General features: G+C 42.4%; 1 protein-coding gene across 1 annotated transcript in view; it reads right to left on the bottom strand.

Moving 5' to 3' along the window:
* KIF18A (kinesin family member 18A) overlaps positions 1 to 19,656 on the bottom strand; it is a 110,413-nt gene that overhangs the window by 76,338 nt on the left and 14,419 nt on the right. Inside the window, exon 6 of the mRNA XM_077820132.1 lies at positions 7,044 to 7,241. Coding sequence (XP_077676258.1) covers positions 7,044 to 7,241 — 198 coding nt within the window. The remainder of the gene's footprint in view (positions 1 to 7,043; positions 7,242 to 19,656) is intronic.

Raw genomic sequence — 19,656 nt, 5'->3', positions numbered from 1 at the left:
CATGCCCTGAAGGAAGGAGGCGTCCTGCAGGAAACTCCATACAAGCCTGGGACCCAGCATCACGCTGTTTCTCCCTCTGGATCCGTGGGCTCTTGGTGTGTGCATGCGCGAATGTCTGGGCTGGGGGCCTGCAGCTGGGGTCTGGGTGGGGAGGGAGTAGGGGGTGCATGCGAGTGATTGGCCTGGAGGTGTGTAGCTGGCCTTGGGGGTTAAAGAGTGCAGATTTCTGGTCCCCCTTCTGGATTCTGGGGGGAGGAAATGGATTGTCGTAGGGGTTTCCTTAACTCTCTACTCCTGGAGGAATTTTTTTTGTCTCTGTATTGTTATAGACATAGTGCTGATAGGTATTTTGAAATAAATTACCAAAATAATTGAAACTGGTGTGATTATATAGTGTTATTTTGACAAATAAAATTTGCAAAATTTTAAAATATTGTACACAGAATTCCCCCAGCAGTAAAGTGTAGAAATAGCTATAGGGAGCAAGAAGGAGCTGGAGGAGGGATGTAAAGAGAGAAGAGACATGCCTTTACTGGTAGATCAGGAAGAACTTTAACAGCTGCATTATGTACTTTAGAGGAGTGATCTGGGTTTTAGGGAGTCCAGAGAGGAGGAGGGGTTACAGTAATCAAGTCAAGAGATGTTTAGACAACAGGACAAAAAAGAATGGTAATTTTAAAAATGTTGAATAGAAAGAAAAGACAAGATGAGGTGTCAGGCTGGAGAGAAATTGGAATTTAGGAACAAAATTAACTGTCATCTACTTTGACAGCTATCACTTTGTACATGAGCAGACATATGTACACAGAAATTAGATAAATTGTCCAATTATCTTTGTTTTAACCTCCTGCCAGATAAGTATGAGTGTTTCTTGGCCCAATTTATCCAAGTTAACTGGGCAAGAAGAGGAAAGTAACTATATTTTTGCCTCACTGCCTGTTCAGGGAATGGGGAGGGAATTTCCTTTGCACAGACACTAGCATGTGCTGCTCCTTCAGATTTTGTATCACATTGGGTTTATTTATCCTAGCACAAGTTTCTTTATGGTACAGCTTGCTGAAGGGGTTTGATAGTTACTCTTCCACAATTTAGCTCTGCAGTTCTCTGGTGCTGTTGATGTTGCAATACATTTTCTGTCAGATGAAATTTACAAGCACATTACCCTGCTTGACAGAAACAGTGAGCCACAAGGATTTCCTGAGGAGAAACTCCCACATGTTGTGTGTGACATTTTGCTGGCTTTTGTTTTGGCTGGGGTAACATTTTTCAACTATGCCAATTACATAGCCACCTTGACACAAACTTTCAAAAACATAAAACATTGAGTGAAATTCGCCTTGACTCCAGAAGGAAAAATACCCTCAGTCTTTTTTCTCCAATTATTTAAAACCATTTGGAAGACTGTATATCAGTGGTCCCAGGGCCCACAACTGTGTTGTTAATGTAAGAATTGTCCAACATAGCATGTGTAGCTATAGTGGACAGGAATCTAAAGTTGTTAAGGCTCCAAGTTACAGGACCCCGTTACCAAGAAGAATGGACATCCTTTGTTCAGTTGCTGAAAATTCAGCATGGGGTAGCATGAAAACAATAAAATATTAAGCCCCTGCCAACATTTAGGATGCCAAGCTTCTCGAAAGGATCAGAAAGGAAAAGCTGAAGTCCAAATTAGAGCTATGGTTTCCCCACTGTATTATCTGATTTCTCATTTGAATTGCAAACGTTTTAGTTTTGTAATAAAGAGGCAGCATGGTCCAATTATAGGACACCATGCTAGGCATTAAGAGAAGGGTTTTGTCTCTCATTTGCTGTGCGACTTAGCCAAATTGCAATCTGTGCCTCTGTTTCCCCATTGGAAAAATGGGGATAATGAATACTTACATACTTTGGTCAAGTGGGCTTGATAAATGGATATAAAGCAATATATTTACCAAGTTTTATATTATCATGCCATTATTGATAATCCGCAAATCTCAAGTATTTGAATATAATTAATAATCACACCTGAAACATAGAGGTTATGAAACTTTGAAGAGAACTACCTACAGCTGCAACATGTAATTTTTAAAATCCTATGCTACATCACTTAGCTACACGCTCCACACTGAAAGTAACCAGTAATTTGAAGGAAATCTCCAAAGCAACAATCTGCTCTCTCAAACATATCTAGCTGTGAGGCATTATCCTGAGAAATAATATGAACACAGGAAACATATGCATAAAAAAAACCACAGACCTAAAATCTAAGGGCTATATTCTGCTGTCTCTGGTACACATCTTCTACCAATGTTAACAGATGCCACACTGAAACTTCCTGAGGAGGAATTTGGCCTGTTTTGTCTTACAGATACCCCTCTCCCCCTTGTGTTAACTTCTCTCCCCTGTATTTAGGCTCATTGATAAAATTAACTCTCCTTTTCTTCCTGATATCCTAGCAGATTAGGGTTTCTATAAGTCCCACCATTTCTCAGTATATCCCATATCCTGCAAGTCTAGCTGAACAAAGTAAGTTAACTTTGCTTAGGGAAGCCTCATCAATATGATGCCATGAAATCACTTGGTATTCCACAAGTGAAATGACCAAAAGTGGCAGCCCTAAGCAGTATGCTCTTATCCTTGATTTTCACTTTGCTTTATTACACTAAATCTGTGTGTCACAGTGAAATGTGAGGAGAGGTGAGGGGAGAGAATCCAAGAGTCACATCTACAGTAACTATGGATTTGAAAAAACGAAGACCATTTATGCATAAGTGGGTAACTAATTGGGATATTATTTTGGAAAATACCCGTCCTGCAACACCTAACATGAATGCTGAGTACTGAGAATAGATCAAGTAGCCTATTCTTTAAACCTAAGTATAAATGAGTGAAAAAAATTCAGCCTAATTTGCAGCACATTGCTTCAGATTTCTGTTAGTTTCTTGCCTGAATGCAGGGCCAAATAAAAAAAAAAAGTGGTCATTTAATAGCTTCACTGGGAAAAAGACAAGACAATTCCAGTACATATCATGCTACAAAAATGAAGGGACCCAAAAATATTTCTGTGATCTGGAATATGGACTATTGTTTGTGACGTGGCAACTCACTATCTTTGTTTGCATTTGTAATAATCTGATATTTTTTCACACTTAAATTACAGGTTTGTTTTTACCTATGTTCCCATTTATTTTATGTACTAGGATTTTGGCTCAGCATGTTATGGTTGTAAAAATAACCTCCTAATGTGAATCAAATATAAACTTATGCACTATCATCTTCCTAATATGCAGACAACTTTGATGTATCTGTTGCTGTGCTCATAGCTTTGCAAAGCAGCAGCAAAAGAGTGGAATTAGCAAGATTGGTCAGTTTCTCTACTGCTGTTCAGAACAAATTGGGCAGCAGTGAAATTGTCAAAAAATCATGTCTATTACATACTGATGCTGGAACTCAAAAACAAAAGGCTAAGATGAGTAAAATAGAAACCAGTCTCCCCTAAGCACTAGGCAGGCTGGGGGATAAGGGTTGGAAAAGGTTGATGGAAGAGAACAAACAAACAAACCCCTTTCTTCTCTGTTCCAGCAGTCCCTTTTTTTAAAAAAAAGGGATGTCCCAAGGCACAGAATATGCAGCACACCATGAAAGAAAAACCTTACCCATAAGACTACCCCCTTGAAGTGCAGACTCACTAGATCCTGCTCTAGGAGATGCCCAGCATACACTAGACTCTGATGTTACACTCTTCACACAACTATGCTGCAGTCCGGAGCCAGCTTATAGGGGTAATACCAGTGGTTTTTTTAAAAAAAACAAAAGAAAACACATTACAGTGTGTGTGTGTGTGTGTGTGAGATCAAATATAATACAATTGCTGTAACTTGTTAACATCTTATTTTATATTCCATGGGATCTCTTAAAAAAAAAAAAAAAAAAAGACAGCAATATTGTTTAAGCATTACATTACACTAAAGTCCATAGCTAGCTGGCACAAGTTAATAACATCCCCCAAGCTTCTCAAACATGGCTTGGAGCAGAAAATCAGGGCACTATAACAGTTTTTTTGGTTCTTGCCTATTTCTTTCCCCCTCTCCTGGGCTGCTGGGTGAGGGAGGGAGCAAACATCCATTCTGCAATAGGCACTCCCTGCACTCAGGCAGTCAGTTGATCTCTTTGCCTGCTCTCCCTGGGGCTCCTACATCCTAGCAGGGAAACAGGCAATAAAGTAGCCAGTGATACTCTTCTCCATTCCCTGTAACTCAGCAGATAGCCAATGGTAGAGAGCCGGAGCAGCTGTAGCAAGAACTGAACAGTTGCTGTTCAGAGTGCTTTAGCCTCACATCAAAGTTGCTTTGGGTGGCTGAAGGGAAAGCCGTTGAGATTCCAAGGCCAGAGTGAACCATTATGATACCAAAAGGGACCGGTTGTGGAATCAGGGCCTCTTACTTCCTCCCTGTTGTAACAGGACTGGTCCAGCCACTTAAAAAGCCACTGAGTGCAGTGTGGCTCAGGAATATATCTTCAGTTCATAATCAAATTGAAGTTTTCTTAATATAGTTGCCCACAAGGGCCACAGAGGTCACAAATGGCCCCAGCCCACATGTGGGATGCCACTGTGGTAGATGTTATAAGCCATGGCTCACAATCATGGAAAGATTCTAAAGCAGTTTAACAGGAGGTAGGTCACGTCTGTTGGTCCATTGTAATGACAGTACATATACACAACCCTCAATTCTGAATCCTAAGTTTCAATGCATTATAAATGGTCCTGTCCATAACCACTCTCTCCATTTTATCTACAAAACCAGTAGCAATCCAATGAAGCAAGAAAGAGAAGGCTAGTAGGGACAGGAAATAGCAATACATAAAGAAAACTTTAATAGTAACTTTTCCCCCCTCCTTCATGAGGATACTTCTGCAGATCCCTCAAGAAGGCACTTATGTAAATAAGGACTGAAGGACTTATTCCTGAAATTAACTTCCGATCTGGCTCTAGAGTTGAGAGTACAGTTGAATACATGAAATGAATGAACTAAAGTAAGTGGCAGGCTTACAAATTTCAAAGGATACATTATGTACTTCTGGGTGCATTCTGCGCCAAAAAATTTAAAAATTCTGCACACAGAATTTTAAAATTCTGCAAATTTTATTTGTCAAAATAACACTACATAATCACACCAGTTTCAATTATTTTGATAATTTATTTCAAAATACCTGTCAGCAAGTATGTCTGTAACAATACAGAGACACACAAAAATCCCCCCAGGAGTAGAGAGTTAAAGAAACCCCTACGACAACCCAGTTCCTGTTCCTCTGACCTCTCCCCCTCCAGAGGCCAGCTGGGGGGCCAGACACCCACAACTCCTTCCCCCCAGACCCAGCCAATAAACCCAAACTCCCCTTCTCCAGTCGTGGAATCCCCCCAGCCCAGATACCTGCATCCTCTCCCCCCAGCCCAGATACCCGCATTCCTTCACCCCCAGAACCCATCTGCAGCCGCCCCCCAGCCCAACCACAGGGCCCGCCCCGGGGCAGTGTCTTCTATGTATGAGCTGGGCTCAGGGGTGGGAGAGGACTGCATCCCCCCAAAGGCCATGAACAAGAAGAATGACTTCTGGAACAGCGTGGTACTCTACCAGAAATAGCTCTATACTCTTTTTCTATTCACTTTATACACACAAGCCTCTCTGAATATGCTTGATGGCTTTGGAGAAGAGATATGAAAGATAAATAAATGGTTTGGTTTATCTTTGGTATAAACTTTGAATGACAAACTTGAATGAACTTTGGTGACACATTATCTCATCATTGGGAAATATTGTACAAGAAGAGAGTCCTTCACCTAAGGATTTCACTAACCTACCTAGATGAGATGGCAACCGATAAAGAAACTAAAGGAAAATAGTGTAAATGAAGAAATGGTTAAACAACATAATCCCAGTAGTTCTAAAAGAGCAGCCAGGAAGTAGCAGGGTCACATTCCAATAGCGAACAGGTTGTGGGATACAGATCTGACAACCCTTTCAAGTAACATTTTACAACAAATGGGTGAGGAATGAAGTTTGCTAAAAAAGGCAATAAAACACTGAAAGCCATAAAACATTCACATTCTGCATGTGTTAATGATTTGTTAATTATGTAGACCTGACAAATGCTGTGATTCTCAATGATACTCTTTAGCTGTATAATTACAAACTTCACTTCATTATTGTGATGTCTCAAACAATTTCTCTTGTGTATTATTTAAAACGACCTAAAGCAAACTTCAGAGAAGAAATAGCCACTTAATGAACCTTGAAGCACGATCCTGCTTCTTCTTTATCTACAGTAGGTAATTTAGTATTGTGGAAGCAGGCAAGCGTTTAGGAGACATGAATATTATACACCCGAGAGCAAAAACTTTTCCTTTTACGAACAGATGAATTCTAGGATGTAATGTTTGTGGGACAGGAACAAAAAAACTTATTTACCCTTATGAATCCCTCTCTCTCAGGCATTTTAGGTATGTAACAAGGGGATCCTAGAGTGACACTTTATTCAGGCATGTAGCGCAATGCTTAAAGCCTGGACATATTTCTCATTGGATAAATGTTCTAAAGCTAAAGGTTGGGAAAAGCAGTGTGCTACATTTTTATATAAAAATCTACATATGGTTAAGCTAACTAATTACTACAAAAATTCTAACTAAACGAATTTGGCAATCAAGGAGAAGATGATGCTGGCAATGAGATTGCTAGCACTAGTGATAAAAGAGGCATTCAGGACTCTTATAAAAGGCTCCCTCCCTATAAGTGCAAATGAAATGTGACATCAGCACTCAGTGTGTGCTCACCATACAACAGTTAAGCTGCTTTAGATTGTTCAGTGATTGCAAAGTATAGCAGACAATTCCTACAGTGGGAGTCCACAGGGAAAGAAGTTTTTATATATTTTCTAAATTAGTGCACATATTAGAAAATATAAGACAAGGTTGTATTCTTTTTAATGCTATTCCCTCTGGTTAAACAGTATAAGGAAAAGTTGACACGTGTGCACGTTTATTGTATTTGAAACAAAGCAGCACTTACCTTTGGATCCGCCAGTGCATTAATAACATTTCCAAGAGCTAGCAGTGAACGGTTAATGTTGGTCCCTTCTCTAAAACGAGCTCCTTGGGAATTTGTGGCACTGGCACGTTCAGACCCTGCCAGGTCAATGAGGGACATTTTGGCAATACGAACATTTTGACTGATACTTGCTGTTTTATCTTGCTGCCTTAAATAAATCTATAAGAGAAAAAAAAACTGCAAGGATTAAAAAAAACAACCACCACCAACCTCTCCCCAAGCAATAGCTCTTATTTAAAGGACAATACAATTCCACATCATAAGGATAGTTACATAAAAATGTTTGTGTAGGTGTTTACAAAGTACTGCCTGGAGTTATCACTCTGTACATACTGAAGTATTAAGCAGAAATGACTATTTAGGGGAGAGGGACAGAGTGCGATAAGTTCAAAGATTATCTGCTCCCCTCCAACAAGTCGCAATATTGTATGCTCCCCACTTTATGTAGTAATAGGAGAAAATTCAAGTTTACCTGCTAAAGATACAAATGCACTTTCAAATCAGTCTTGCACACTTCAGAGTAAAATGGCTTTTTTTTCTTCGAGATGTATATAATGCAATGGTCATTTTAAATGTAACGTGTCTTGTCCAAAAAGACAGAATAGTTTTTAAATTCACAGTGTAGAGTCCCAAGTGCCATAAGAAAAGAGAGTGGATGTTCTGATCTTCAGTAAAGAGAAGTTACTGGTAAGTAACTGTAACTCAGCAGTATTGCCCATTCATTCACATTGTGGAAAAAACGATTGCCTACCTTTTCATAACTGTTGTTCTTTGAGATGCGTTGCTCATGTCCATTCCATGCTAGGTGTGCGAGCGCCCATGTGTACACTCAGATATTTTTGTCTTAGTGGTATCCGTAGGGTCAGCTGTAGTGCCCTCTGGAGTGCCACACTCATGCACTGGTATAACAGGCGGTGCCGACCCTATGCCCTCTCAGTTCCTTCTTGCCGGCAACTCTGACGGGGGGTAGAAGGGCAGGTAATGGAACTGATGTGAGCAAGACATCTTGAAGAAGAGTTATGAAAAAGGTAGGTAACCATGTTTTCTTCTTCGAGTGCTTGCTCACGTCAATTCCATTCTAGGTGACTCACAAGCAATATCCGCAGAGGTGGGCTCAGAGTTCATAGTCTAGCGGCATGCAGTACTGCTCTACCAAAGGCAGCGTCGTCTCGGGCTTGCTGGGTAAGTGCGTAATGGGACGTGAACATGTGGACGGACAAGCAGGTGGGCGCCCTACAGATGTCCTGGATAAGCACTTGGGCTAGGGAACCTGCTGAAGAGGCTTGTGCCCTGGTTGAATGGGCAGTTACTATCACCGGAGGTGGCACCCTTGCCTGATTGTAACAGCGAATGCAGAATCATCCAAGAAGAAATTCTTGAGTGGACACCAGATGCCCTTTCATCCTGTAGGCCACCGCAATGAACAATTGCGTCGACTTGCAGAATGGCTTGGTCCTTTGAATGTAGAAGGCTAGAGTCCTCCTGATGTCTAGGGAATGCACCCTACACTCCTCCAACTTATGCGGCTTAGGAAAAAAGACAGGTAACAAAATGTCCTGGCCCATATGAAACTGTGAGATAACCTTGGGCAGGAAAGCCAGGTGTGGCCACAGCTGGACCGTGTCTTTGTAGAAGACTCTATAGGGAGGTTCCGAGGCAAGCGGCCTAATCTGGGAGACCTGTCAGCCAGATGTTATTGCAACTAGGAACGTGACATTCCAGGACAGGAGGGGGAGAGAGCAGGAAGCCAGAGGCACAAGATTCAGGTCCTATGGTGGAACGGGGTCCCTGAAGTGTGGGTAGAGGTGCTTGCGGCCCTTGAAGAACCTGGCAGTCATGTCCTGGGTGAAACCCGACCTACCCTCGAGCAGTGGACGGAAGGCCGAAATAGCAGCCAAGTGGACCTTTATAGATGAAAGGCACAGGCTTCGGAGCTTGAGATACAGAAGGTAGTCCAGGATCAACTGCAGCGAGGCCCACTCAGGCTGAATACCTTTATCTGAGGTCCAAAAAAAGCGAACCGCTTCCATTTGGCCAGATAGGTTGCTTTAATGGAGGGCTTTCTGCTGCCCACCAGGACCAGCTGGACAGCTGCCAAGCGCTCAAACTCCTCCACATTTAACCATGCAGCAGCCACGCTGTCAGGTGCGGTGCTGCCAGGTTCGGCTGCAGGAGACTGCTGCGATTGTGGGACAGCAGGTCCTGCCTGAGCTGTAGCCAGTAAGAGAGCAGCCACTGAGAGGTCCTAAAAAACTATTTACTCTGATAAGACCATATTTTCTGTATCTAACTCGGTCTAACGGTCACGTAATTCATCAATTCTCTAGGAATGTTCTCTTCACAGAGATTTTTTCCCTGAACAGTCTAAAAAATGTTTGAACAGAGGAGCTGTGTTGTAATCTGGGCTCACAGACACAGCTCTCATTTGGGACTACGAGGCAAAGGGACAGATAGACAGACAGACAGACAGACAGACACACACACATATACACGATGCACCCTACAGTAGCAGGTACTGAAAGAAATACTCCAAAAGTGGCTTTAAATAGTCTGTTCCACTGCAGTGCCCACTGCACTGCAAATACATTGAAATGGAAAAATCAGTCTCTTGTGGCAAAGGACCTACTCTAAGCAGCCCCAGTAGCATATGGAGCAAACCTTTCATAAACTTGATTACTGTAGGGTACATAAAGACAGTTGACCCATACACTGGAAGGTGGAAAATTGGAATAGCAGCCAAATGACATCCAACTATTAGTTGAAGAGTTTTAAATTTGTTCCAAGGGTAATAAGAATGACGGCCACCAATTCACTCCCCTTTGAACTGCTCAAATTCTCTCTTCTGGTTGTTCAAGTAGAACACCCTCAACTAAAGCCAGGTCCACACCACAAACTTACGTTTGTATAACCAGGTTCTCAGTGGTGTGAAAAATCCACACCCCTGAGCAATGTAGTTATACCAACCTAAACTCCAGTGTATACAGCGCTGTCAACAGGAGTAAACATAGCTAATCTTTCATGAAGGTGGATTAACTACACCAAAGGGAGGAGCTCTCCAGTCAGTGTAGGAGCATCTTCACTAAAACGTGGCAGTGGTGCAGTTGCGCCACTGCAGCTTTTTAAATGTAGACCTGCCCTAACTCTTCCAGCAATCTAAGATTCTAGTTGCAGATCCAATAAACTGACATGGGTGGAGACACTTCAACCTTGAGATCCAGTAAACTGGAAAACAGGACTTGTAGTTCCAAAGTCAAACACTGGATGTCAGGACAAATCTGCCGACTACCACGCCAGGGCTATTGACAGCATCTTGGGTACATACCAATTCATGTTCAGAAAGACTTCCTGAATCAACAATATCAGAGGGCATTCACAGAGGAATTCCTGATCCAAGTCCAGAGAAAGACAGTCATGATGTTGGGTCTTCCTTGACCCTGAAGCAGACCTGGACTCGATGGGCATTACCAATTAATGGAAAGAGACCTAACTGTGATTCATTTCACTTGTAGAACAGGTGATGCAACACAGACTTCATAAACCATTTGTGACAACTATAATCTCTACTAAAAAAAGACTACTAAGACATCTTTCCATGGTAGGTGAGTCATTTGTGGAGGCTATCCTCCCAGAGCAGAAAAACTTAGATGCATCTGGCTAGATCAAACCATCCTTTAATAGTTGGTGAATACATGGCCCTAATCTTGCCCATCAGAATTTGGACAGGTTTGGAAGATTTGACCAGAGTGAAAACCTTGCAAGCCAGACAAACAACACTTATCTTCAGTATCATGATGTGGCATCTTGTTTTCTTCAGACTTCATAAAACTTGTGGAGGATGGAGATCTAGGTGAGCACTCCAGTCCACCAGCTGAAACTATTCTTATGGTAAGGGAGGATGAGAAAGGATCTGTGACAGGCACACATTTCCATTGAGTCTCTCAGTAAAGCATCTTATATGACATGTTGTGGCTCAGGTGTTCATAGTGTTGAAGTGTGGGCAGTACCACCACAGCCAGCCCAAAGGTCAGGTAGTGAAAGAGGTTACTCAAGTTCACTGGTGAAGAACTTGTCCTTTGGCACCTCTGCAGCGAGACAGATGTAAAGTATTCTTTGTGTATACAAAACTCCTGAACACTGTGCACTTTCCTGAGAGACAAAGTCTAGATATAGACAAGGGTGCTCGTATGTCTGAGAAAAATACAACAGTCAGAGATTTAGTGAGCCACTCTTCGTAGTTGGTTGTGTTATACCCCCTGCCGCTGGTTGACAAACATGCATCTGACAACTTCAGCATCTTTTATGCAGAGCTTAGGGTCAATGGTGCTGACTCATCAGAACAGATTCAGTCAGCCCAGTAAGGGGACATCAGTGGCACACATTTGGGGCACAGGTCCCTTCTGAAAAGTGGTTCCCCAAAGTCAATACTGTGGTTCCCCAAAGTCAATCTCAGCTCTGTACTCAGCTGACTCAGACATTTTGACCATTTTTGCAAGTGGTCCTTCACAGGGAATTGTGCTTGATCCTTAGCATCCTCAGTTTACCTGAAGGAGTCAGGATTTTGGTGTTTCTCATGTAGAGCACAGAGCCTTAACAAGTAGGTCTCCAAAACTGATACTGGAGTTATACAGCACTAGGTTTATTTTTTTAAACAGGATGTGTAGATCCTCTCTGTCAAGAGGCATCTATACTACTCAGTTCTAGATAGTGGCGACACATGGACACCCGCCTCCCTGCATGCACACAGAGGTGTTAAAAAAGAGAGAGCAAAAGGACAATTGGTCCACAGTCTAATTATCAACAAATAAAAGTAGGCTGTGATGGGACAGACAAGAAAAAATATGAGGAAAAGAAGAAACTGAGGAGCAGTAAGGCCCTGAGAGAGTTGCTCTCTAGACATCTTGATCCCAGACTTTGCAGAAGTGCATATTGAAGATACGAGACACAGCGAAAGATGTGTGCAAAACACTGGTATGACAGGTGTGAAGCTGAGATAACGAATTTCCCATAATACAAATTTTAAAAAAAATTCCCCACCAACACTGTTAAAGTGGAAGACTAAGGTAGACAAAACTCCTGAGGCTGCCACTTAAAAACAAACAAGCCATGCTCTAAATTTGCTCAGAGCAGGTCTTTTGTTAAGATGTCAGCAGATGGAGGAGGCTTGTCCACACTAATACGCGTGCAGTGTTAGCAGTAGGAGGAAGCCTTTACAAAACAGTCCATCCTATAGATCAGTGGTTCTCAAACTTTTGTACTGGTGACCCCTTTCACACAGCAAGACTCTGAGTGAGACACTCCCCATATACAATTAAAAACCACTTTTAAAAAATATTTAACACTATTATAAATGCTGGAGATGAAGCGGGGTTTGGGATGGAGGCCAATAGCTCGCGACCCCCCCATATAATAACTTCATGACCTCCTGAGGGGTCACAACCCCCAGTTTGAGAACCCCTGCGTAGATAAAGCTTGTCTGAAGATAAAGCTAGTTGTGGTAACGTGTTCCTGTGCTGACAAGCCCTTCAAAGTTGTGTATATTTAGTTCAGGTGGCATATTTTCAATGCACTAGTAATATAATCAGTATTGCTTGTCCACAGCATCAGTCAATTCTGTCTTGAATAAAATCAATCCTGTAGTTCCTATACACACATCAGTTAAGTTTTGGGCTCTCTTCAAAACCCCTTCTTGTTGAACCATCACCTGTAATTTATACTTCTGAGTTAACAAGTTTATTGGTCTGTAAAGTTCCATGCACATGTACAGTGCAATGTGAAAAAACCTGAGTATGATAAAACCCAAGTGTGGAAAACAAAATGTTAGCACAACTAAGTAGTTCTGAACCATTCAGTTCATACACAGTTCCCCAATTAGCTATGGTTCCAATCCATGCCATCAGTTTGGCTTTTTTTCTCTACCTATAAATGCACCTTATAAGTGGATGTGTAATTAGAACCAATTTTTAAAGTTCAGGGGCCAAAACAAACAAAATATATATTTTGACTTGCAAAACACTCAAAACAAAATTTTTTTTGGTTATATTTTATTTTCAGGTGTTTTTCACCTTTTTGTTGTGTTAAAATAAACCCACACACACACACAGAGACAAAGCTAAAGCTAGATTTCAGAATGAAAGAGTTTAAAAAAAAAAAAGTTGAAACACGCCATTTTGATTTTTTCAACTCCCCTTCTGCATCTCATTTTTTGGCTGAAACTATTTGGTCTGACCCAAATTTCCAACAAAAGTTTTGGTACTCCCAGTCCCAGGGGTGGATTTACCATGAAACACACAGTGCCCTGGCACAGGGTCCCCCAATGACAGGGGGCCCCAGGCCGGGCACTCAGTCAGCTCAGCACCAGTGCACCCCCTGCAGGGGGAGGGGGGCACTTCTCCACGGGAGAGGAGCTGCAGGGATAGAAGCTGTGGGGAAGCAGGAGGGCAGGGAGGGAGGCTCACCTGCACCCTCAGGGGAGCAGGCAGGAGATGCAGCCGGCTGCAGCGCTGCGAATGCTGCGGGCTGGAGGACTCAGGAGGAGCACAGGGCAGCTGCGCAGCCGGCCGGAGAGAAGCGTCGCTTTGAAGGGGAAACCGCTGCTTCTCTCTGGCTACATGGTTGCCCCTGCTCCTCCTGAGTCCTCCAGCCTGTGCTCGCAGGGATGGATTTAGAAAGGGGGTGGGGATTCAGGGGTTGCAGCCCAGGGCTCTGGGGCCCACTTAGCCCTGGGCCGCAGCCCCTAAGCCCCCTCGTTCCATCCTTGCCAGGCTGTGGCGACGGTGGGGAGGAACGGGGGTCGGCTCCGAGAATCGCGGCCAATGGGAGTTGCAGGGGGCGGTGCCTGCGGAGCAAGCACAGGGCCGCATGGAGCCACCTGAGTTCCCCGAACCTGCACCCCCCGCACCAAACGGGAGCTGCCCCAGGTAAGTGCTCTACACCCCAACCCCCTACCCCAGCCCTGAGCGCCCTCCCGCACCCTAACTCCTGGCTAGACCACCCACCCATCCCCAAACAGACCCTGCACCCCCACCTCCAGCCCCCTCCCAAATGCATCTCTCAGTGAATTTACTGTTTGAAGAAAAAAAAATTTTTTTTAAACTCAGCTCTAGTGTAAATAATCCTGCACATAAGATACAGACAAATATAAAATAAGGTAGTAGATTACTTTTGTTGACGGAATGAATCTTGGTTCTTGAAAAACAAACAGTTTATGCAATGAACAAGAAAACAGACATTTGTAGGAAAAAGCCAACTAAATATTTTGGTCAACATCTTAAATAGATCTAAAAAGACAAAATAAACCCAAGCAAAGGGTCAAGATCTAGCTCATTTACAAAGACTAATTGGATAAGAGAAGTTGCAATGAATGTGGAAGAAACTTTGACTGGATAATAATAATCTGGTGATATCACCTTTGCAGGAATGGCATGGTATTTAGCAGATGTGGTTTCTACCGGGTAAAATCATGTTTTTACTGTCCCAGGAAAAACCAGGCAGTCACAGTTTAAGGCATTTCCTATTTAAAAAACATATTAATGCAAGGCACATAATACTAAGTTTTATTTACATATTCAAATTGTGGCAGTAGATTCGGAGATTAATTTAAGAGTGTACAAATAAAAAGTAAAACTGCAGTGGGCACAATACGAATATATGTAATGATAATACTGAACACTGGAATGTTTAGTAAATATTTTGGTTAGTTTTTCCTCAAGGAAGTAATACATGTCATGTTGAAAACATTTGATTATATGAGAATGACAATAATGCAGAATTGTAGGCCTGAAGTATTAAGCAATCAGGAGCATGCAGAGTTGCAGACTGCCAATCTAAATCCACTTGGCCCTGCAGAATTCTGTAGCAGAACACTAACTTTGATGTTGTCAGATGGTAAAGATGTGGCCACTCTCCACTTGTGAGCACCTCCTGCTGGCTAGACGCATGCTGTGCTGTTTTTTGGTAACCTCTTCCAGATGGGTTTTCAGTGATGCAGTCTTCCAGCTGAGCAACATGCAGTCTGTACGTGAAACAGACGGAAAACAAACCCCTTCCAGGGTAATAGTCCAACAAAAGGTTGGCCCCTCCCCAAAGTCCTTAATCCCATCTTTGGGCCTGTTTAAAGCAACCTCACCCTTCTCAGGCTCCAAACGAAATTTTTTTTTCCTCCTCGGCCCTTGACCACTCTGTCTGTGGCCGGTGGGGAGGACTAGGTCTGCCCCCTACTCTGGGTCCCAACCAAGGGACCCTACAACTAGCAGTCACCTGCTGTTTCTGTCACTAGTGTCTATTGCTGTATTCTCTGGGCTGCTTCCCACTTTGTCCCATCAGCTTCTTGGGTCCTCAGCCTGTTCCATGTTTAAGCAGAGTCTCTCCCAGGCCTCCTTGCCTAGAGAGTCTGTAACAATCTCTGCCCTGTTCTCTCAGGGTTCTTTCTCACATGCCCCTTCACCTGGTGAGCTAACAACAAGTTTCTGGACCTTCTCATTAGGGTTTTGTCTCACCCAGGCCTCTGTGCCTATACAGCTTCACACTCCTACATCTGCTTATGCAGGGTTTCTCCCCAGTCTCTGTACCTATGGAGTCTCCCAGGACTTCCACTCCTTCTGGTCCCAGCCAGTGACTGCTCTGTCCAGCTGTTGCAGCTTCCTCAGCCAGCCAGGAACAGCATCCTCCTTCCTCTGGCTCCAGCCAGCAACTGAGCTGTCCAGGCTCTTTTATAGTAGCCTTGTAGGCTCTGATTGGCTTCCTGCCCTGTAGCTTCTCTAGGCTGCTTAGAGGACTCCACTCTGCCTTTTTTCTCAGGCGGGGTGTGGTAGGACAGCATGGCCTTCCGGAGGCCTCAAAGGGCCTGGTACACCCTGTCATATGGATACACAAGCCTATACCGCAGTTCTGAATGGATATATCCAAAGTTTAAAAAGATTTGTTCTATGCTTGCCAAACACTGATGCAATTGCAACACGAGTTCTATAAAGTCAGAATATTAGCATTCTTCAGATTTTTCCCATGTTATAGAGAAAACTCTCTCTTTCATGGCAGATGAAAAAACACTGCATTTGGATACAGAGATTCTTCTATTTTAAATGCTAGTAAATATGTAAAAAAAAACCAAACCCAAAAATAGGATTTTTGTTGAGTAGCCACTGCCTTGAAATTTCTTCTTGTTCAGCTACAGTCGCTTTACTTCAGATTTTAGATGAAGGAGGTTGGCCAATATGGAGTAATTACAAAAGAGATTTATGAGGCACTTCTGCCTTGTGTACAAAGTATAGTTGGAGCTACTAATAAATGAAGTGCTTGTACCACACAACAGAAATTGCTGATGTATCCCTTTGGAGTGTGTCAAGTGCCACAGCAACTGATTTCAACTGACTGATTAAGTTCTTTGCTTCTAGGTAAAGTCCTTGATTATGAATTATACTGACCACTGTATCTTCAAATGCTGCCTAATGATTACTCACAATCCTGAGATTACGCAGCTGATTTTTAAACATATGTTTCTAGGCAAGTTATTTGACTGTTCCATCGTGTGTCACCAGGAATGGAGGTTTTACAGAAGCTTGGAGTTCTCTTAATCAGACTCCAGGCACATGGTGATTACAAAAATACTTTTGTAAATCTACAACCTCGTTCAAAAGACTTGGTGTAAGGTCTTGTCCAAGTAGATTTAGCCAATATGATGCACAGCCATACATAACCAAAGTATTGTGATCTTGTTTCAAATCACTTCTCATACTTTGCATCTTTTTCAAATGGTCTGTCAGGTAGTTCTTAAAAACACAATTGTACAGCTCATTTGATAATACCTTGGCTTCTCTTGCCAGCGTAGCACAGTACTTTCTAGTCTTCTTATTGCTTCCAGTATCAACTGCTGACATACACCATGATTTTCCTTATGTGCACACAGTTAGCTATCATTGGGTCATTGTACACATCACTCCACCATTTGGTATTAATGTTACGCTTTCCCACATAATTTGTTGCTTTCTTTCACCTTCAAACCATCAGTGACAACATCTAACAGTTCACCTGCTATCCTTCTTTCAACTGGGTGCTTTGTAGCCCAGTCTTTGGCAGCTGATTATTGATTGAAAGTTGGATTCTCAACAACAAAAAAAGGGAATATTACAGGCGTAAAAATATTCTGCAATTTTCTAGTCTATTTTTTGTTTCAGTTGTGGAGTTATTACAAGCATATCCATTTGTGGTTGAAAAACCATGATACTTCCTCATTGTCTTTGGCCAACTTTCTTTTGATGTACTTAGCAGTGGCAATGCAGTATTATTAATACCTTCATCCTGATTCAGATTCTAATATTTGCATCTGGTTACTCAAAGTCAGTGGTTCTGGTATCTGTCCTTTCAATTGCATTTTGCAAAGTGGTTCTTTGTATGGTCGGCCTTTCCACCCCCTTTTCTTTGCATTTTTTGCATCCAAGATTCTTTGCCATCTTCATGAATTTTCTCAGAATAGCTATGAATTTGGGCAATGGGTCTTCCACTTTTGCTCATGTTGAAATAGTTTGACTCTAGTCACCGTACTCACAGAGTTCAGTTGCAGCAGCTGTATTCCAGTTAGCCAGCTCAAGAGACAGACAACTGGACAACTACTATGGCAGTTTCTCTCAAGCAGAAACTTCTAAATCTAGAAATTTCCCTTGTTTGTACAGTGAACACAAAATTTTCATTGCTAAACAAAGAAGGGGAATTCCAAGATTCAGAAATTTCTGTTTGAGGTAGACAAAGCAATAGTATACATCTTAAGGTTAAGGTTTTTTTTGTTTTATTTAATTTCCTTTTAGTTAATTTTAAACGGACCGTATTACTGCAAAACTATTATCAAATTGCTAAAGGTTTTTCAGAAAGATGTAGGTGAAGTAATATTTTTTATTGAACCAACTTCTGTAGGTGAAAGAGACAAGACTTTGAGCCTGACCCTCCCTCCCCCCAGGATTCCATCTCATGCTATTAAAAGAACAAAAAGGAAAAGGTTGTCCATGCCACCTTCCTTCTACCTTCTGCTCCAGCTAATGTGGGTACATCTATAGAGTAGACGCTGTGCGCATATTGAGGCACTGCTTGAAGAGAGTAGAGGAAAGGTGACACAGGCAACTTTTCCTTTCTTTTTTGTCCTTTAGTAATGTTATATGTAATCCTATAGCTGAGAGTAAACTGACTGTAAAAAAGAGGTAAAAGGGCTCGTACATTTCAGCAACTGTGTGGTTAGAGTAAAGATGTGTGTGTTAATGGGGTGTGTTGGGGCACTAATGAAAGAGGATAAAGTTAAAATTGCTCATGTATTTGCTGGTTTTCAGAGGAGTTTTGCTTAACTCAGTTCTGCAAAGGGATGACATACCATCAAGCAACCCTAACTCTGCATTAAAGTATTTTTTGCCATAGAATTTCCTAGGTTTCTTTTTAAAGAGGAAAAGATATATTGTTGGTAGGGATTAGTAATCATTTAGGCAGTTGTACAGATCATTCCCCCCCCACACACCAGCTGAGCCCCATCAGTCCTTTGGCACAACTCTCCAGCCAAGTCTCTGACCTATTCGGTTTCAGAGGGGTAGCTGTGTTAGTCTATCAGCAAAAACAAGGAAGAGTACTTGTGCCATATTTGTTTAGTCTCTCAGGTGCCACAAGTACTCCTCATTGTTTTTGCTGACCTATTCAGTGCGTTTCCCCCTTCCAACCGGGTCCCTTCCCACTATTGTACCCAAGCCTCCCCACCACAAGCAGTGAAACTCATCCCCCCTAAGTCTTCATTTCTTCATATACAAATGTTTCTATTGCAGAAAATTTCCATATCTGCCACAATGGCAATATCCTTGAGACGCCTTATTGAATTAAGTTTAACTGTCTTTGGGGTCCATTGCATAAAATGAATGGTTTATGTAGTATTGTGGGCTGGGATTGTACATAAATCTCTCAAGAGGGGAGATGTGACAGATATGAGACCCGGGGTTCAAAGGAATATAGTGAGCATACCAACAAGATTAGAATTTGGAACAAAAGTGTGACGTTTCCTGGGTGATATCTTGAAGAGTGAATACAAAATTCCCCACCTCAAGAAACCCAGCCTCTTGAAGCTACACCCTGAAGAGGGGGCCTTCGTCTGCTGACCACCTGTTACATGAACCATTCAATTTCCTGATTAATCTTCTTCCAACTCTTTATTAATAGCTTTCATGTAGTGTTGGTGCACCAGCAGAGCTGGGGGTACTACATCTCCCACAATTGATCCTCAACCTCTCTTATGTCACATACCATCCAACCCACTCCCCCTAACCCCCTTTCCTCACTGCAGCCCTGAAGCCCTCTCCTATTTCCCCACATACCCCCTCCTCCCATGAAGCATTCACATGTCTAATCTTCCTTCCCCCAACCTACTTTGATGACATTCCCCCCCAGAATGGAATTGTCATCTAGGATTCACAAATTGCAGCAGCCTCCAGACAACCAGTTCAAAGTCTTTTGGTCTTAGGTGTGGGCTTGTGTTTAATTTATCCTTAGTTATGTTAGTGACAGTGTGAGTTCACAGCCATCAACAGGTCTGTGATTTATCCAGTCATTAGTGCCT

This window comes from Eretmochelys imbricata, chromosome 6 (assembly GCF_965152235.1).
Source record: "Eretmochelys imbricata isolate rEreImb1 chromosome 6, rEreImb1.hap1, whole genome shotgun sequence".
NCBI classification, from domain to species: Eukaryota; Metazoa; Chordata; order Testudines; family Cheloniidae; genus Eretmochelys; species Eretmochelys imbricata.
This window is presented reverse-complemented; position numbering and strand designations above follow the sequence as displayed.